The sequence below is a fragment of the Hirundo rustica genome, chromosome 8 (genome assembly GCF_015227805.2).
Source record: "Hirundo rustica isolate bHirRus1 chromosome 8, bHirRus1.pri.v3, whole genome shotgun sequence".
NCBI lineage: Eukaryota > Metazoa > Chordata > Aves > Passeriformes > Hirundinidae > Hirundo > Hirundo rustica.
The window spans coordinates 31,566,784-31,584,650 of NC_053457.1; the positions used below are offsets into that span (position 1 = coordinate 31,566,784).

General features: G+C 46.1%; 1 protein-coding gene across 1 annotated transcript in view; it reads left to right on the plus strand.

The window, feature by feature from the left end:
• Positions 1-17,867, plus strand: part of TACC2 (transforming acidic coiled-coil containing protein 2) — a 129,010-nt gene that overhangs the window by 24,617 nt on the left and 86,526 nt on the right. The window contains 2 exon segments of the mRNA XM_040071005.2: positions 1,234-1,406; positions 9,119-14,758. Of these exon segments, the coding sequence (XP_039926939.1) occupies positions 1,234-1,406; positions 9,119-14,758 (5,813 nt within the window).

The following is a 17,867-nucleotide window of genomic DNA, read 5'->3' on the forward strand; positions in this document are numbered from 1 at the left end:
ACATTAAAATGAGGGGGAAAAACCCCAAGAGATGAGTTGGGATTGTGTACTGTGCTTTTAATCTCTGGTGTTACCCTGCAGTGGTTCTGCCATCAGTAAATACACTTATGTGTCTTTAGGTTAAGTGTGCCTTAGGCTTTTCACAACTACAATTAAGAATTAAAACAGCAGTCATTTTATGTTAAGGGTGACTTGACGAAGCAGCTTTCCTTCTTTTTAACTATTGCTTGATGTGCCAGAGGATTTGAAAAAGGCCTTCATTCAGATTTTTTTTGCTTTTCACTCGATTGTTTCTCTCCATTACTCCAGTTCTTTTGCTATGCTCAAAGCACATTCTCAGCTACTGTTCAGGACAGCCTTTTCCAGTTCTTCTTCATGTTCTAAAGATGCTTCCTCCAAAGAAAAAATTCAGTCGGAAGGTGTCACTCACAAGCTGATGGAACCCTGATGCTTCCCCAGGGCTCTCTTCTTCCCCACAGCAGAACCAATAAATTGCAATAAAAGAAACAAAACAAAAAAATCCACTCATTGATTTTTTCGGATGAAGATCCTGGGTACTTAAATCCCTTTGAGAAGAGGTGATGCAGCACAGCCACAGTTGTGTAATAGCATTTCTAACTGTCACTGCAGAAGCTGCAGCATTTCCTGTCGCTGCTGTCAGAGAAGAGCAGCCTGGTGAAGAATCAAGCCCTCTGTTTCAACTCAGAGGCATTCTGAGCTCTGTTGAAGTGGGAGGGAAGGAATCTGGACTTGGATTCAAGTGCTGGGTCTTGAATGACATTGGCTTTATCTCTAACTTAACTCCAAATATGCTGCTGATATTACGAGTGTCCAAGTTTATAGCCTGTTTCCGTCCTTTCTCATTTTAAACTTGCTTGGCAAGGAAACATTTGCCAGGCTTGGAAGAAGAGAAGATGATACCCTCCTTGGGTCAGTAAAGGCCCTGCCTGCTTTAGAACAATTGTTACATTCTTCTCTCCCTCTTCTTTTCCTAGTACTTCATTTTGATTCAACCACTTCCTTCTGTTTTTATGCTGTTAGGGGAAAAAATGGCTTGGCTTTAGAACCTGCAAGTTCCATCAAAGCAGTGAAATCCACCACAGAGGTTGTCTGGCAGCGGGCAGAACAAAACTACTTAAGCTTATGCATTCCCCAAAATAGCAGCGGCTATTTAAATTGTTCTCTCTCTCTCTCTCATTTTTTTTTTTTTTTTTTTTTTTTTTTTCATCCTAGAACACTCCACAAGACTCAGAATTAGGCCAACCTCCTGGAAACGACCACAGTCTAAAATGGAGCCCCCAGAAAAAGAGCAGAGAAAAGTCTGGAGGTCAGGACATCTCAGATCCTCTTGCTGCTGCTGTGCCACTGGCTGAGAGTTTGTCCCCCTCGATTCCAGGACCTACAAGGTAGGACACAAGTTTCCTCCTGTGAGGAGCATTGAACCCCTGATGCTGTTGATAACTGGGGGATGTGCATTGTGTTTCTACTCATGTGCAACTGATTTTTCTCTATCAGTCATCCTGATGGATGATGATGATGATGATGGTGATGCATTCCTCAAAATAACCTCACACACCAGACTGCTCACTGATCACCAAACTGACTTTCTTGCCTTACTGCATTGCTATAAACCTGGCTCCAGCTGTCGTAGTAACCCTTGACCCAACCTTTCTATGCTTTTTGCTTGCACTAATAAACTCTCACCCTGAGACAGAGCAACAGTGAAGTGCCTTTGTTTGAACTTTTGGTCAGCCCTGAAATGCTCAGGCTGTTGGATCATAATGGGTCCCTTTCAATATCCTCTCTTCTCTTCTCTTCTCTTCTCTTCTCTTCTCTTCTCTTCTCTTCTCTTCTCTTCTCTTCTCTTCTCTTCTCTTCTCTTCTCTTCTCTTCTCTTCTCTTCTCTTCTTCTTCTTCTTCTTCTTCTTCTTCTTCTTCTTCTTCTTCTTCTTCTTCTTCTTCTTCTTCTCCTTCTTCTTCTTCTTCTTCTTCTTCTTCTTCTTCTTCTTCTTCCTGTGTAGTCCAGTCTATTTTACAATTATTGATATCATGCACCAGTTTATGGCAGTTGAAGTCCTAATTTAGGTATTAAATAAGATCATCATTGACCACACAGGTCAGACACATGACGTAATCTAAAAGGATTTACAAATAAATAGAGCAGCTTGTTTTCTGGAAGGGACAGCTTGGCTGTGCTGTGGAGCTCTTACACAGGGGAATATTTGCTATTAGTTCTATTTCCTCTGACTGCCACCAGCACATCTTCATTATCTACTGAAAATAATAGAGTCTGAGCAAGACTAAGTCAATTTACGGCGATAAAGGTATTTAGGCATGGAGTTTAAAGTGATGAAATGTTGCACTTCTTTCCTAGAGATGCTTTGCTTGTGCAATCCAGCATCACTCTACTGCTGAGCATCAGGTCTCTACATGAAACACCTTTTTCTTGGATTAATTTCTCCAGTCTTTGAGTGCTTCTAATAAGGGAAGCCATAGGTGTCATTCCCAATAGGTAAAAAAAAAATCAAATTTTTGGAGTAATGGTGTAAAGTTGGACAGGGTGAGATTTTTAATATGTATTTTGTTTGTTTGTTATTTCAGTTTACAAATACCCCACGTACCCTCTAGTTTCAGTTTCTCTTGATGGTATCATGCATAACCACTGTATTGTTCGTGTGCAACCATGCTGTCCTACTGAAGAAAACATAATTTATTTTTTTTTTAATAAACTAGGAAGCTACTTAAAAAATGATTCTGATTTGTGACAGCAAAGCAGTGATTTTCTGCTATTCTAATCAGTATGCAGGTTATGGAAAGGGGGGAAAGAGAGGAAATGATGAGCTAATAATATCAATTAAATGCTGATATTTACAGTAGACTATCACGACTCCTGCAGACTGGAGTTGTTTGTGGAACTTCACAGTGACAGACAGCATTTGTACCAGCATCCACCTGGTGCAGTGGAGACTCTTACCTTGGGCTTGGAATATTTGTGGCTTGCCTGCAGCAAGTGCAGTCTTGCTTTATTATTATGTTTGGGTTTTTTTTTTTTAACATTAGCACAGTAACTTTATCCTATTCCGCAACTAACTCGCATTTTTAAAAACGCATTGTTGAAAAATGGCAAAAGAGCAGTTCTGTAGGTGTTCCTTTTGGAAACGTGAGCACCTAGAACGCTTGGATTTCTACCCGGGCTGGCTAAAACAGCCTTGCACTGCAGCATGCAAAATTCTGACTCGTGGGAGATGAATGTTACACGGATGAGTCAGCTTGAAAGGATTCACTGGATTCTTGTTTCAGGAAACTTGCTAGATGGGCGGGAGCTCAGGCAATTACTTTTTATTTAGCCTTGCTCCTGAAAGGGCTGGCACATGCCTGTTTGGGGTGTCTTTTAAGTTACATCCTGCCAAAATAGAAACAAGGACAATAAACGGAAAATCTTTGAAGTTCCACATTCCAGCTGTTTATTTTTAACTCGCTCCCCTGTGCTGCTTTGGACGCATCTTTTCCACCCCGGAGTGAACTCTGAGAGTCTCGAGAGCGTGTGACCTGCCACCCTCGGATGGAGGATCTCTGGGTGGAAAATTACCACGCTTGCTTTTCCTCTGGGTGGCTTTCTTCTGTCCTCCACAAATTCTCACAAGCTGCTTTTAAACTCTGGCCTCCTGGAACTCAAAATGTCTGCGGCTCTAACTTTATAGTTGTCTGTTTCGGCCCAGTTTTTTAATAGCCTCTTACTCGCTGGTCCCGTGGAGATCATCAGTAATTAATCAGTGAACTTTCCACGTGGAACAGAAATGCTGAGGAGCCAGGAGAGCTGGGAAGCCTGGTGTCCATGTGAGGTGTAACCATGCCCTTCTCCTGGGGAATCCTCAGCTGGACAGCTCTATCCCACAGGCACCTCTTCCAGCAGCTTTAGGAAAAAGCAGATGCATCAATTTAAAAGACAACACACCCAGAAACAGTGCAGGGGATTAAGCAGCAGCAGCAGCAGCAGCACAGCTCTTTAATGTTCGAATAATTTAGTTTGGTCATACTTGAAATACGGCACGGCCCGAGTTTTATTCTGTGCATGGAACAAGGAGGTGAAAAGTGACCGGGGGTCGGGGAGAAGGGGAGGATGGCTCCCCAGAGGATCGTACAGATCATTATTCCTGCTTCCTACTTTTTCCTGAAAGCTTAGATGCACAGGGCGGGTGGGGGAGTCTGGCTGCTGTTAGCAGCCCTTTGGCCATGATGGATTTCTCATGTGTGTGTTTACACTGAAAAGTTCAAAAAGTGAATGGTTCTGTCTCTAAAGCTGTCACTCGCTTTTGTTTCGTTTTGTTCGTGAAAGGGAATACGGAAATGAGCTCCATGTTCCTCACTAACTTTCAGTACCTCTTAGGGACAGAGTAAAATGCGGGATTCCTCAACTCAAGGCCCTAAACTCAACATGTAGGCATGGATGTCTCCTGTGTCAGTGGAAAGGGAGCACAAACACGGCAGAGGCAGCTAGGCGTGTGCTGTGCATTTGTTCTCCTCGGTGCTTCCTGAATTCATCCTCACATTTCAGGCTCCTTCCCCCGGGAATGTGATCACTGAGGCTCAGAGTGACATCAGTGTGGATGGCAACCGTATGTGACCTCTGGGATCCAGAGGCTTTGGCACTCGGTGCTTTTCCCTCACGAGCGTGACTGGGTTGGGAGGGCTGTCTGTCCTTCCAACAACTGCTGCATGTTTTACAATGGGAGAAAAGGAATTAGAAGTGGAGATTTTAAATTACCTACAATTTTCTGTCGTGGTGCCGTCATTTCTGGTTGTTTATCCAGTACTCTTATAATATTTGGGCATCTGCAACCTTCCCCCTCCACACGCACACCCACTCAGATAGTAAATGTTAAATGCCAGAGATTTTGTCTGGCTGCTGCTGGTTTTATCTCCTCTTCTCTTTGCTGTGGATGACAAAACAGACGAATGGGAGTTGTGACTTCAAGTGTTAATGGCTGGTAGATTGAGTATGGCTCTTAATCTGGAAGTATTTATGGGATGTGCACCAAAAGTCATCGATTTCTTAGCATCCTTTACAGCTTCACACCCTAAACACGGAGCAGGCAGCGCTCTCCTAATAAACAGCTCAGTAATTGGGCAGGACTACCATATTTTTCCAGAAAAAGTCAGACTTGCCACGACATCTTCTAATGGTGGAAGATGTTAACTGCAGGTTTTAAAAATTAATTGCTAAACTGGCAATGCGCTTCCAAACAAGGAAATTGTCAGTAATTGTTTATGCAAAACAAACATTTTAGGCACGTAAGGATTTACCTTGTTGTTATTTGATGTTGTAACTGGAAGTAAAATATTCATATGCTCAGTGTGTTAGGGCCTTGAAATTGAAAATTATTAACTGTGTGCTTAACTTCTAAGATGAGGGAGAAGTTCCCTTTGGTGACTCCTGAGTGCAGTGGGACACACACATTTCAAGCTACAGATGCACCTATGTCTCTGCATGACTGCATTTTCTTTTTTTTTTAATCATCATCAGTCACATGAAGCAATTTTTCACAGCAAAATGACTCTTTCTGCCCTAAACGCTACATGAACAATGAGGAACTCGAATCTTCTTCCATGCTTTGTCATTTGCATGTTTTATTTTAAATAAGAATGAATTTTCCCCTTAAAAAATGTTGAGATAGATCAGATTACCCACAAAAGAGAACACACTTTATCTTCCTGCATTTAAAAATTCCAACTCTTAGGGCCATAGCTTTATGTTGATTGTATTAAATGGGTTGTCTAAAAATACTTGTTCCCTGAAAGCAATTATTGATTTTATGTAGATGGGGTTTTACTCAGGGGAATTATCCTCAGCATGTGGTGTAATTTCCCAGTAGTGCTATTCCCTTTAAAAAGAGTGGAAGATAATGGGACTAGGTGTGGCCTTAAGAGGTCACCCAGTCCATCCTTCTGCCCCAAAGCAGGATCAGCTGTGCTTAAGGCATTCCCAACAGATGTTTGTCTAACCCCAGCAGGTCCTGCAGACAGAAAAGCAAGACTGCAGATAATGAAAAGGAAGATGTAGGATCTGTTCCCTGCGTGGTTTTATTTGTTAGTTCCATCAGAGGGAGAAACATAAATTGACATCTCCAGGCAGGTCAGTCTGGGCCTATCCTATTGACTGAGAACTCAACCCTTCCAGTTCTGTTACGTTGTGAACAAAACACGGAGCAGCTGCAGCAGCGCCGATAATGAACCTGTGCTGCTCCACTCTGACAGAGTTTAACTCCCTGTCACAGCCTGTGCCAGCACTGCCGTTTTAATTCTGTTCAGCACACACTCATTACAAGCTTGCCCCAATTCCTTCACCCGCTCCTGAGTAAAATGAACAACTTTTCAGCATTACTGAGTACCAGAAACATTGCTCTGATGGATTCATAGTGCTGATCTCAGTTCATAGGATTGTCATCTCCCTTGAACCTGCTAAGTCACAAGTTTATTCCTGTGGCTCTTGACAAAGTTGCCGCCAGTATGGCAGTAGACAGTTCATGGGTTTGGACATTGTACTCAAGAATATTTAACCACTTCAGACATGTCTGGATCTGTTTCACATTTAATGGCTGCAAACTGAAGTCTAATGTAACAAAGAGGTCATGTGTAAAAATCTTAGAGAAAATTCAGTCAGATGAAATCTGAAAAACGCAAAGCTATGAGGATGAATGTTCTATATATTGAACATTACCAACATTTCCATCCCAGATTTATTACTGTGCATTTACCAGCTCTCTTGACAGATGGGATGGATTAATGGTAAGTAAACAACAGAGATAAAAGATGAGGAGCAATTATAACTGTTGATGGTGTTTTCCACTTCTCCCAGTGCTCAGCTTCACGGAGGTTAGAGGGGCTTTCCCCCTCACCCTCCACCTGGTTTTGCTCTCCTCCTGATCACCACATCTCTGACAGGAGCTCGCTCCCAGGGCGAGGAACCCTGGGCACAAAACTGCTAATGAGCAATTCAGTCAGTAAGAAGACAGACCTGCAACGCAGCAGAAAGCCTGACTAACAATGGGCTCCCACTCCTCCACCCCCTCCCTGCTTCCATGTTGTGGATTCTGTCCCTCCTCTTCTAATTAGGCTTCCCTGAGTGCAAAATTAACGCCAGCAATCAAGTGTATTCCTTGCTTAGGGAAAACCTCCTGGCCTCTCCCTGCTGTTTGCTCGTGTCCTGTCATGCCCCGTGTTGCCAGTGATCCGGCAGACACCAAATTCTGCATTGCCATCTCTGGCATTCCCAGTGCCAGTAAGTTCCATATGGATAGGTGTTTTCGGTGTGCTGAGGACAGAAAAATTCCTCTGGGCAAAACCATTCACTGAACATTTAAATAAAATGTGTTGGTGTTGTGAATTAAATGTTCAAACCCATGCCAAGCATGGCTGAAACTTGTTTAAACTGTATATGAACTGTAAGTTATATTTACCTTAGATTTGAGGCTTAGCATTAATATAGGCAAATAAATAGTCAAAAGACTGGTTTGAAAGACTAGTTTCAAGACTGAAGTCCACTGCAATGGCTCTGAAAAACGTTTTTAGGACCTGACAGACACATATTCAGCTTTAGGTGCAGCTGTCCCTAAAGAAATTGTGTTTTGGGCAGTTCTCAGAATAAGGAAGGGGCTTGGCCCCACCTAGAAGTGGATTTTGTGGATGGTAGCCCAGGCCAAGATGCTGTGTTTGCATAAACACAAACCTAATCTGCAGGGACCCCAGAGCTGGTCACTGACTCACTTCGCCATCAAGTATTCTGTATGTAAAACTTGGGCAGAGAAGCAGAGAGAGGCTTCTCAGATTTCTGGAGATTACTTAAAATCCAATCTTGGCCATACAGGACGTGTTTTAAGCATCTTTTCTATCTCCAGTCTAAAGGGGACCTGGAATTTCTGAAACGTAACCCTGTCACTGCTAAGCTGTGTCAAAGCTCTGAGCCGTCCCTCCCTGTGCAGCTCTGCACTGACCACCCAGCACCTGGCAGTGTGTTTTCTGTGCCCTGCTTTGCTTGGAATCCATTATTTCATGTCAAGTGAACACTGCCCCTTGCTCCTCCCTACAATTCTACATCCAGTTTGAAACATCTTTCTTTCCATATTCCCATGCCCAGGCATGGAAGGTGAGTGAGAGAACAAGGTTAACCTATTTCCTCTCCTACAAACCTCAGCGTGGAAAACTGAGGCACACACAGTGAAAAACATTTAAAATAACCTCTCCTTCTCGCAGTCAATCATCCCTGATTCCATTTTTTTCTGTATTTAATGGGTGGAGAAAGAGATCACGCCAAGGGTTACAGCTTAGATGCACTGAAATCAAAGACTGCAATTAAATGAGCTCATGGGGTGTGGATGGTGGCACAGCAGCATCCCACGTTCGGCTGGGTGAGCCCTTTGACCTTTTGGTGAGAACCAACTGAGCTGATTCGTTGGGGAAAACATTCAGCAGATGGGCCCTTCTTAATCTTCTGCTACACACTCGAGTACAGCCAGATAGCAGCACTTGCTGTGCAGCTTTGGCAAAGCGGTCTCTCAGAAGCAGAAACAAAAAGCCTTTCTTTGAGGTGCTGTGGGTTTTCCCAGTATGATTTTTTTTCCACTCATTTTCCCCCTGTTGTTCCTTTTCCCAGTATGATTTTCCCTCCTGTTTTTCCCCTGTTGTTCCTTTTCCCAGTACGATTTTCCCTCCTGTTTTTCCCCTGTTGTTCTTTTTCCCAGTATGATTTTTTTTCCCCAAGTTTTTCCCCTGTTGCTCCTTTTCCCAGTATGATTTTTTCCCCCATTTTCCCCCTGTTGCTCCTTCAGTCTGTCAGATGCGTGTCCCCTCTCCCCACACTTATCCAAGGTTTTGGAATGGTTCAAACGCACGCCATGAGCACGGCGGACTCTCAGGTGAGACTGGGAACACACTTTGCAGAGTAATAAGCATTTAAATCACCGTGTCTGATGGTTTAACTCCCAAAAGCAGATTATCAGCTTCCCAGTGCATGCAGTGCATGGCTTTGAGACGCCGGTGGCACAAAAGGGTTTGATTCTTTGCTTCTTATTCTTTGCTTCTTTATTGACACGAAACAAATAAACGTTTCCATTGTTGGCAGCGTCGGTAATGAAGGCATCAGCAGCCACAGTGCTGAAGAGCTGTCCAGCCCAAATCCCAGCCCAAATCCCACTCCAGAGGGGACGGGACAGAAAGCTGCCTTGCAAGAGCAAGGAGGACAGACAGACTCTGATTTCTCTGAGCGCTCTGCTGCAGCCAGGGAGAGAAGCGTGCCCGTCACAGACTGTGCCAAACTACACACCTGGGACTGCGACAGAGCACAGCCACCCCCAGCCCTGGGGAAGGACAAAGCAGAGGGATCAGCGCATGTCCAATCCGAGGACAATCCCGCTGCCTCCTCCACCAGAACCGGGGAGAACGAGCCCAGAATCCCACACCTGGAGCCCGGCGCTGCGGCAGCGCTGGCAGAAACGCGAGGAGCCGCAGGCACGAGCCGGGGTGAATCGGGATGGCTCCAGCAGGAACAGCAGCTGGGTGGCATCAGGGACACACGTGCCACCACGTCTGCCCAGGGTGAAGCAGCAGCAGGTTGTTTCGCTGCTCTGGAGGCCCAGCAGCAGCCAGGAGTTTTGGAAGTAGGTCAGCTGCCGGCGGGAATGCAGCAAGGTAGACAGAACGCAGATGGTGGAGAGGGTCTGGTGATGAGAAAGGAAACCCTAATCCCAAATTATCCAGCAACAGGAGGCTCAGACGGTGAAAAATTTGGAGCAATTGTGAATGCTCAGGGCTTCACTGAGATCTGTAATCTACAGATGGGGGCTGGAACAACAGCTCAAGGGAATGAGGCAAATCCTGCTCTATCTGGAAGCAAAAGGAAGCAATCAGAACCCTGTACTTTAATGTCAGGGTTGCCTTCTAGCCCTCAAAATCCCTTCCTGGTACCAAAGCCTGAAGAGCCTTCGAGGGAATATGTGCCTGGGAATGGCTCTCGAGATCCAGCGAGGAGTGAAGCAGTGAAAACAGCCTCTGAAAAAAACAAACCCCTTTTTCAAAGAGAGCTTCAAAAGGAGGATGAGCTTGTTAGTGCCGAGCATTTCAGCGTGCCTTTATCGTTTGAGAGAGAGGAAGAAGAAAAATCAGCTGTCACCACTGAAAGCCCAAAAGAAGCCAATAGCAAAGAAATTATAAAAGCTGATGATGCGTCTAGAGAAAGCACCACACTTTCTGAAACAGAAAGCATTATCAGTCCCACCAAGGAAAATTCAGTGGGAGATGAAAGATTATTGCTGGAAGAATATGCATTAAGTACTTCTTTGAGCAGATCCACAGAGCTGTACGAAAAGGAAACGGGGGCGGATGTAACAGGAAGAAAAAATGGAATCAAAACAGAGGATGCACAAGTGTCAGAAACCAGTGAATTACCTGAGGGCTCAAGTGAGGCAGGAAGAGAATTTTTGAGCTCTGTTAGTAGCTACCACCAGGACACAGAAAATACCCACTTGGAACACGATCCTGAAAAATTCAGTCCTTGTGAAAACACTTCAGCAGGTGACCTGGGGGAAGAAGGTGAGGGAAAGCCTCTGAATTTAGAGAGCAACTTTAAATCACCCAAAGGCAATTCCCAGTCTCATGGTTGTGAACCTAAACAACAAAGGAGCAAAGGGCAAACCTCTGCCCCAGATGGCCTGGAGAACAAGGTGGGGGCTTCACCTCAGCTGCCAAGGGAGGAATGCCCACGGAGTTTTGATTGCTTTAACTCTGAGGCAGAAGGCAAAACTTGGGGCCAGTCAGGCTGTGACGGGACTGAAAAGGTTTGTTTAGATGGTGCACACAGTTCACTGCTCCTCCACCCTGGGAACAATCATATTAAGCAGACTAAGCAGGTTGAGTCCTGGGAAAAGGCTTTTGCTAGAGAAACTGTGCTGGAATCTGAATGCAAAGCTGAGAGTGAAGAAAAGCCTGAGAGCTCCAGCAAGTCAGGAGAAAGTGCAAAAATGCCCAAATTAAAACTTAATCTCCAGGCCTTAAATGAGTTGGCAGGGACTATGGGACAAACCAAGGAGGCCTCACAAGCTCTGGAAACCAAAGAACAGAAGAATCCCATCACCAAAACACCTCACAGAGATCTAGAGCAGGAACCTGCAGCTGCACACAGCAGCAATGCTGGGGATGGAAATCAAAATGAGGGTGTTCAAGGAGAGAAGCACCAAACTGCAGTGAAAAGTTCCATGGAGGATGAAGATTTGACTCAGAAAAGTAAATGTGAATGGGATGTGCAAGCTCAGCTGGAGCAAGTGGCTGCAGAAGGTCACAGAAATACACAGATGGCTCGTTCAGAACCCCCCAAAACTGCAGTCAGCGCTTCAGGACTTGCTGATCACCAAGTTCTCACGGAGGAAAGGGGTGACAGCCACATCACTGCCGACAGCTGCCCCTCTGGGAGGGACACATGCAGCTCTCTGGAGGTCCTGGAGAGCAGGGTTGGAAAGGGGCAGGGAAATGAAGGTGCTCCAGCAGCTCCTCCCCAAGCAGAGCGAGCAGAGCAGTCACTGTCTGCTGCTGGTGGCAGTGGCTGCAGTTCAAATACAGAACTTGAAGAGCAGGCGCACCGGAGCAGCCTGACAGCTGTCAGGAGAGCAGATGATCAGCAGCACAAAGGAAGGGCACCACAACCCGAGTGGCTGCACCCAGATAATCACAGCAACTCGCCACAAAGACCTCTGGACGCTTCAAACAACCCTGACAAACAATCCTCTGTGCCAGCACCGCCCCAGCGTGGCTCTGACAGGCCAAAAGAACGGGACAAGGACGACAGCAGCACTGAGGACGGGGGCAAACACAGGAAAAACACTTCTGGTGTGACCGCGCTTAATTTGCGAGATTGCAGCGAGCAAAACAAAACCCATCCGAAGGCAGCAGAAAAGTGCTGCAGTAAGCAAGAGCCCAGCAAGCCCCAGCAGGGTGATAATTCTTTGATCTCAGCGAGGCAGCATGAAGCAGCATGTCAGGGAGACACGTTTTGTAAGGAGCTTGAAAAGAATGAGCAGCCAGGCAGCGTGTGCAGGAGGGAGGATAATCCTGGTGAAAGCCGTGCTGCTGCTGCTGCTGTGAACGCTCCTCCAGGGACACAGGACTCAGCAAGTGCCACTAACATGTCCCAGGCTTTGCCAAGCGATACGGAAATAGCACGTACTTCTGATAATTCTGAGAAAAACAACCCCCAAATATCTGGTCCAGAAATGCAAAGGAAAAGGCCATTAATGGCAAAAAAAACAGAAAATATTCTGACTACGGATGCGGGAATCATGCTGAAAGATGGGGACACAGAGATGAGTTGTGAGGACACTGCTTCTGTCCCAGAAACAAGCAATATAAAGCCTGCTACAAGTCCAGGGGCACAAGGATCTCCTCCACCGTTACAGGCACACGGGGAAGAATTTCTCACTGATAACTCACTTAAATCCAGCTGCACTCAAAATGCAACAGAGCAGCCTGGTTATTGTCAGGCAAATTTTACAACTTCTGCACTCAGCCAGCCCAGCCAGCAACCTGGAAACAGCACAGACAGGGCCACTGGGGGGGAGTCACTAAATAATGAGCTGGAAGTTGTAGCATCCCAAAACACCTTAGCAGGTACCTCTAATTTGCAGGGTCCCCCAGGTCCTCAGGTGTCAGCACCCTTAAGTTCCTCACCCAGGGCAAGCACAGGTAAAGCAGAAAATTCAGAAATCAGCTCTGCAGGGAATACGTGTGTGAGTGAAAAAGACTGTCCAAACCAAAGTTTTCGGGGTGATGGAGACAGAATTTTTGCCCTGTCAGAGACTTTGAATGTAGGGCAGAGAACTGGAGACTTATCACACTTCAACGCTGAGAAGCTGAAGAAAGAGATCTCTACAATTAAATCCAAAACAACAAAAAGTGAGCCAAGCTTCAAAGAGCAGCAAAGTGACAGTTCAGCAGAGTCTCTGTTAGCACTCCCTGCTCCAGAAGGGAAGCTGCTGAGCCTTTCATCATCACGAGAAGGCTGTAATGAGGAAATTGCAACCAATACCTGCGTAGATGACAAGTACGGTAAGATCTTAGAGAAACCTGGGAATTCAGAAAAAATGGAAGAGCCTTCAAAACAGAATAGTAACATAACCAGGGCAGACATCAGTGTCTCTGAGCAGTCTGCAGAGAACCCTGGAAGGGAGCATGAGGCTCTGACTTGCAGCTCTCTGGGCAGTGGCTCCAGCATCCCCGACTTCAGGGAGCACATCAGCCAGATTTTTAAAAAAACTGTCCACAGCACACTGAGTGCTGAATTACCCCCACTTCTGACAGAAAACCATGCAGGCTTCAAGCAGAGCCCACCTGCCAAGGACACAGCAGAACTCTGTGGCGCTGAGAACTTTTCAGAACCAAACAAGGCGGGCAAAGGAGCTCCCGAGGGCACCTCAGAAGCAGAGGGGCAAGAGTTGTCTTTAGCCACCGAGATTTCCCGCAAAGCTGCAGGGGGAAAATCTCTGCCACAAGAAAGCACAGTGGCAGAGCTGCCAGCAGCAAGTCTCCAGGACACTGAGGAAAGCAGGCAGCCCGCTGGCTGCTCAGAAGTGGTCCCTAGCTTGGATGGCGCTCCGTCTGCTGAACAAGCTCCGGGAAATCTGCAAAAGCCAGGCAAACCCACTGAGAGCGGTGAGATGCAAAGAGAGGACGGCGTGTGCGCTGGTGGCGTTGATCCTGCATCGCTAATGAGCTTAGAGATAAAGCAAGGACCAGCTTCATTTGATGGGGCAGCAGCTGGGAACTTCCCTGCGTGCTCCGAGAGCCAGCAGCAACCCACCAGAGCTGGCATCCCTGCAGGCAGCGTGCAGCGGAGGGACGTGGAAGGTGCTGCTGCCACAGAGGGAAACAACTTGATTACAGGGTGCAATGCCCAGCCAGTTTCCTCTGAAGAGGATGTAAGAATCCCTACTGCACAGTGCCAGGATCCCAAGCCAAATGAACAGGAGAGAAGCGAGCACGGTGATGCAGACGCCGCCAAGAGCATCTCTGACATGGCATCTCCAACGCTTGTCCCGGGAGGATCTTACAACCACGAAAAACTGCCAGACAATTTCAGTGTGTCACCTGAGGAAAACCAGGAGGCAAACGTTCACAGCAGTTTTGTGCATGACTTTAGGTCTCAGAGTGACGTGCGGATGACACAGGGCGAGGCAGTAAATAGGAAATGCTCGGAAACATTGGGAAATTCTCAAGATGCCCAGCAGGAAAAGAAAGTGAGCATGCATGGGTTAATAGATTACTTAAAAACTGAAGTAAGCCAGGATGATTGCTTGCAAACTGACTGGAAACTAGAATCTGGCAGTGTGACCGAGGCAGACGTGAAAGAGAACAGTGACACAGCGTTCAGCACAGCGAGGACAGGTAATGAAAAAAGTGGAGACATCCCCGAAACTGGTACTGCAAGGATGTTAGTCACTGCTGAGGGAGACCTAGCTATGAACACGAGCACTGAAGAGCAGGAGGCAGACCTGTACAAAAATCCCTCTCCAGCCCTCCCCGTGCCGGAGCAGGGCGAGCATTCTGCACGTGCAGGACTCGCTGTTGCTGAAAATCAGCCAAGCAGGATGAATTCAGAACAGGAAAGCTCCCTCCAGGATGCCAAAGGAAAGCTATCACCGCTTGCATTAACTGAGCCGAAGAACCTTGACCTCAGTGAACTTCAAGACGTGGCTGTGGCAGGATTACCCACGGAAAGGTATTTACTTTGAATTACTACGTGAAATGGTTGGCAGGAGCCCGGGGCTGGAGAGGGGTGCAATTTCCCAGGCAGGTGCCCGTTGTCTGGGCGGTTTGGGAGGGCATTTCACTTACTCTGTTCTTAACTTTATCTTAAATATACGTTGCTTCTGACTGTGGTTTACATGAGGAAAAAAAAAAAGAAAAATAAACCTGTAAGGACAGAAAGGTCCTGAAAGCTGAGGAGCACAGTTCTGAGCTGTTCCATCTGCCCTCACCCGTGTGTGTTCGCTTACGCTTCCCAGTGTTCTCACCTCATAGCCTGAAGTTAGGCATACAAATTGCACTTCCTAGCCTTAAGTTAGGAGACTTTTGCCTCAGTTTTGGTGACCCAGTTAAATGAGACCTGCAGCATTCACATGGTGTAGTGCAGTGTTTAAAAACAAGCCTATGGAGTAACCCAATTACTCACAGTTAGTTGTCTGGGCCTCCCTCTTATCCTCCTGTACAGTATAATTGCACTGACAGCGCCTTTGATCACCGTGTTATTCGGTGTTTCTAATGACATGGAGTTGTTTCAGATGTGAATTCTTCTGAGCTGGGACTTGTGGAGCCTCAGAGTCGCTTTTTTTGTTTTATTTATTTTTATTTTCCAAACCTAGAAGTAACTGCTTTAATAAAGTTAAGACTTTTTTTTTAAAAAAATTCTTTTTTAATCAGCTGCTATTTTGCTGTTTGAGCTCCTAGTTTGATATGCAGTTAATTCAGGATAATTATGATCTTAGAACAGGTGATCTCCCTTTATCTGGTCGTGTCACTGCTTCCTCTGTAACCTCAGAACTTCCTTGCACAGCATCCCTCTCTCTTCTGTATCAGAGGAGGCAGCGATGGCTGAGACAACAGCAGAGCACAGGGCTACAGGGAAAAGCTAAACTACATCAGACAATGCCAATGAATGGTCTGCAGAGGTGGAATCTTTCTGAGCAATCCCAAAAACATAGATGGCACTGACTGACCGATGAGGGAAAATGCTGCAGGGCCACAGTCCTTCAAGGCTGAGGGGATAAAACCACATTGCAAGTGAAAATACCTGAATTTGGTGAGAATGTGGGGGAGTTCTGCCTGCTGCATGTCAGGCTGGGATGGAGCTGAATGTCATCTAATTGTGTGAGCAGAATGTATGGTAGAAAAATATTAGAAGCGCTGGAAACCAGGACAGGCTCTGTGACTTTCTCTTGAAGGATCTGTCTACAAAATGACAAGGAAATCAGACCCTGTTATTTCTCTTGAGGTCCTTTCTTTTCTGTTTGCTTCCCTTCATTTGATGGGCAGCTTCACGGTGGGCAGCTCTGAAATTCCCAAACAAATCGCTGGCATGGGCTGGCTCAGCAGCCACGGGGGACTCCGGGCAGTGTGTAAATCTGTGCATGTGTTTCACGTCAGGGTGGGTATCATACTTTAAATAAATACCTGTGGCAAGCAGGGCAGGGCTCTCGAAACAGCTGCTGACAATTCACGGAGTAGTTGCTTAATGCTTGCATATGCTTCAAGAATTCCTTGTCACCTGTTTCTCCAGCGTGAGGGTTTGCATCAACAGGCAGCTGCTGGTTTTGGACTGTGGCTGCCCAAAAGGCTGAAACACTGGGGGCTCTCAGAGGTCCTGAGGAGCCTCTGCTCTGGTCAGGCTTGTTTACAGAGCAACGTGCATTCATATCACAACAAAAAAAAGAAGCAGAGAGCATTAGCTGAGCTGGCTGGTCTGTCTCCATCAGGTCCAATACGCTGATTAATCCAGTTTTCCTCTGGGATTAAAAGTGGGTTTGTTTGTAGCATTCAATTTCAAGGTGTGCTCCTTACGCTGTGTGTGTCAGGCACAAAGCTTTGAGAGCTTTGCAGTGGTTTCTTGCCCTGTCATCCTTACAGAGGATAAACTACTACAGCAAAATGGGGTGCACATTTCTAAGAGCTGTCTGTGAGGATATCGACCTGATATAAAGAACTCCAGGGATAAAGATTCCTGACCAGCTCTCAAAATAAATATCAATAAGAACCAAATTATGTTTAGGAGAAGGAAATGGTTCTGAGAACCATTCAGAACCTTCTTACTGAGAAGGAGAAGGTTCTGAATTATTCCAGCTTTGTTTCCTTCCCCTTCCACCGCTTCTGTGTAATTCCCTCTCTTGCAAGATCCCTCAGGTTGAAACCCCACTGAACTGTGCATGAGGGGGTAAAGTTTGTGATCTGACTCTTAAATTCTTGTTGGGATTTCTCCCTGGAGAGGAAATAGAGGAATTTCTTCCCTTCGTGGCTCTGCCCTGGGAGGAGGCTGGTCCTGAGATGAACAGTGAATCCAAGCACTGCCTGCAGTGATTCCTGCCCCCAACACCTTTAGGAGAGCAGCTCTGCTCAACTGATGAGGAGAGCCTTTATGGCTGCAGGCAACAGCACAGCACCAATACTTCCCTTCAAACCTTCAGTGAGAAGGAAATTCATTTTTGGAAAGGAGATTGTGGCTGAGCCATGATTCCTTGTGGAACTAAGCTGTGCTAATAGCAGAGGCAGGGAAGAGTCGGATTTTGTCTGTCAGCACTGAAAAAGACAAAAAAAACCCCAAACCACTGACTTGTACTGATGTTTTTAACTGTCTTTACCAAGAAAACCTGTATTTCTAATGGCCACATTTGGGCCTCAAAATGTCACTATTCCCATTTATTTGAGCATCCACTTGCTTCATTTTTCTGTCTGAGGTTTACTTGGAAAGGAAGATCAGGGCTTGAGTTAGGTTTGGTTTTGGTTTTTCTCCTTTCACAATGGATACCCACATATCTGTGATGCAACCCACATATTTGTGATGTAACCCACACATCTTCTTTCTTTTATGGAGGGAGAATGGAGGTTCCTCAAATGCTCCTGTTTGCACCACGGACCGTGACAGATGTTGAGCAGAGCGTGGAATAAAACTGGAAATGATGGCAAAACCTTAGGGGTGCTTAGAGGTGGGATGGATATTTTGGTAAGCTGCTGTAACTCAGCTGGCTGGCACATGCAAGCTGCCGTTGTCTCTTGGAAAAAGTACTGAGGGAGTTTTTGGAAGGGGAGGCCGTGAAGTCATTCCCAGATGTGCAGGT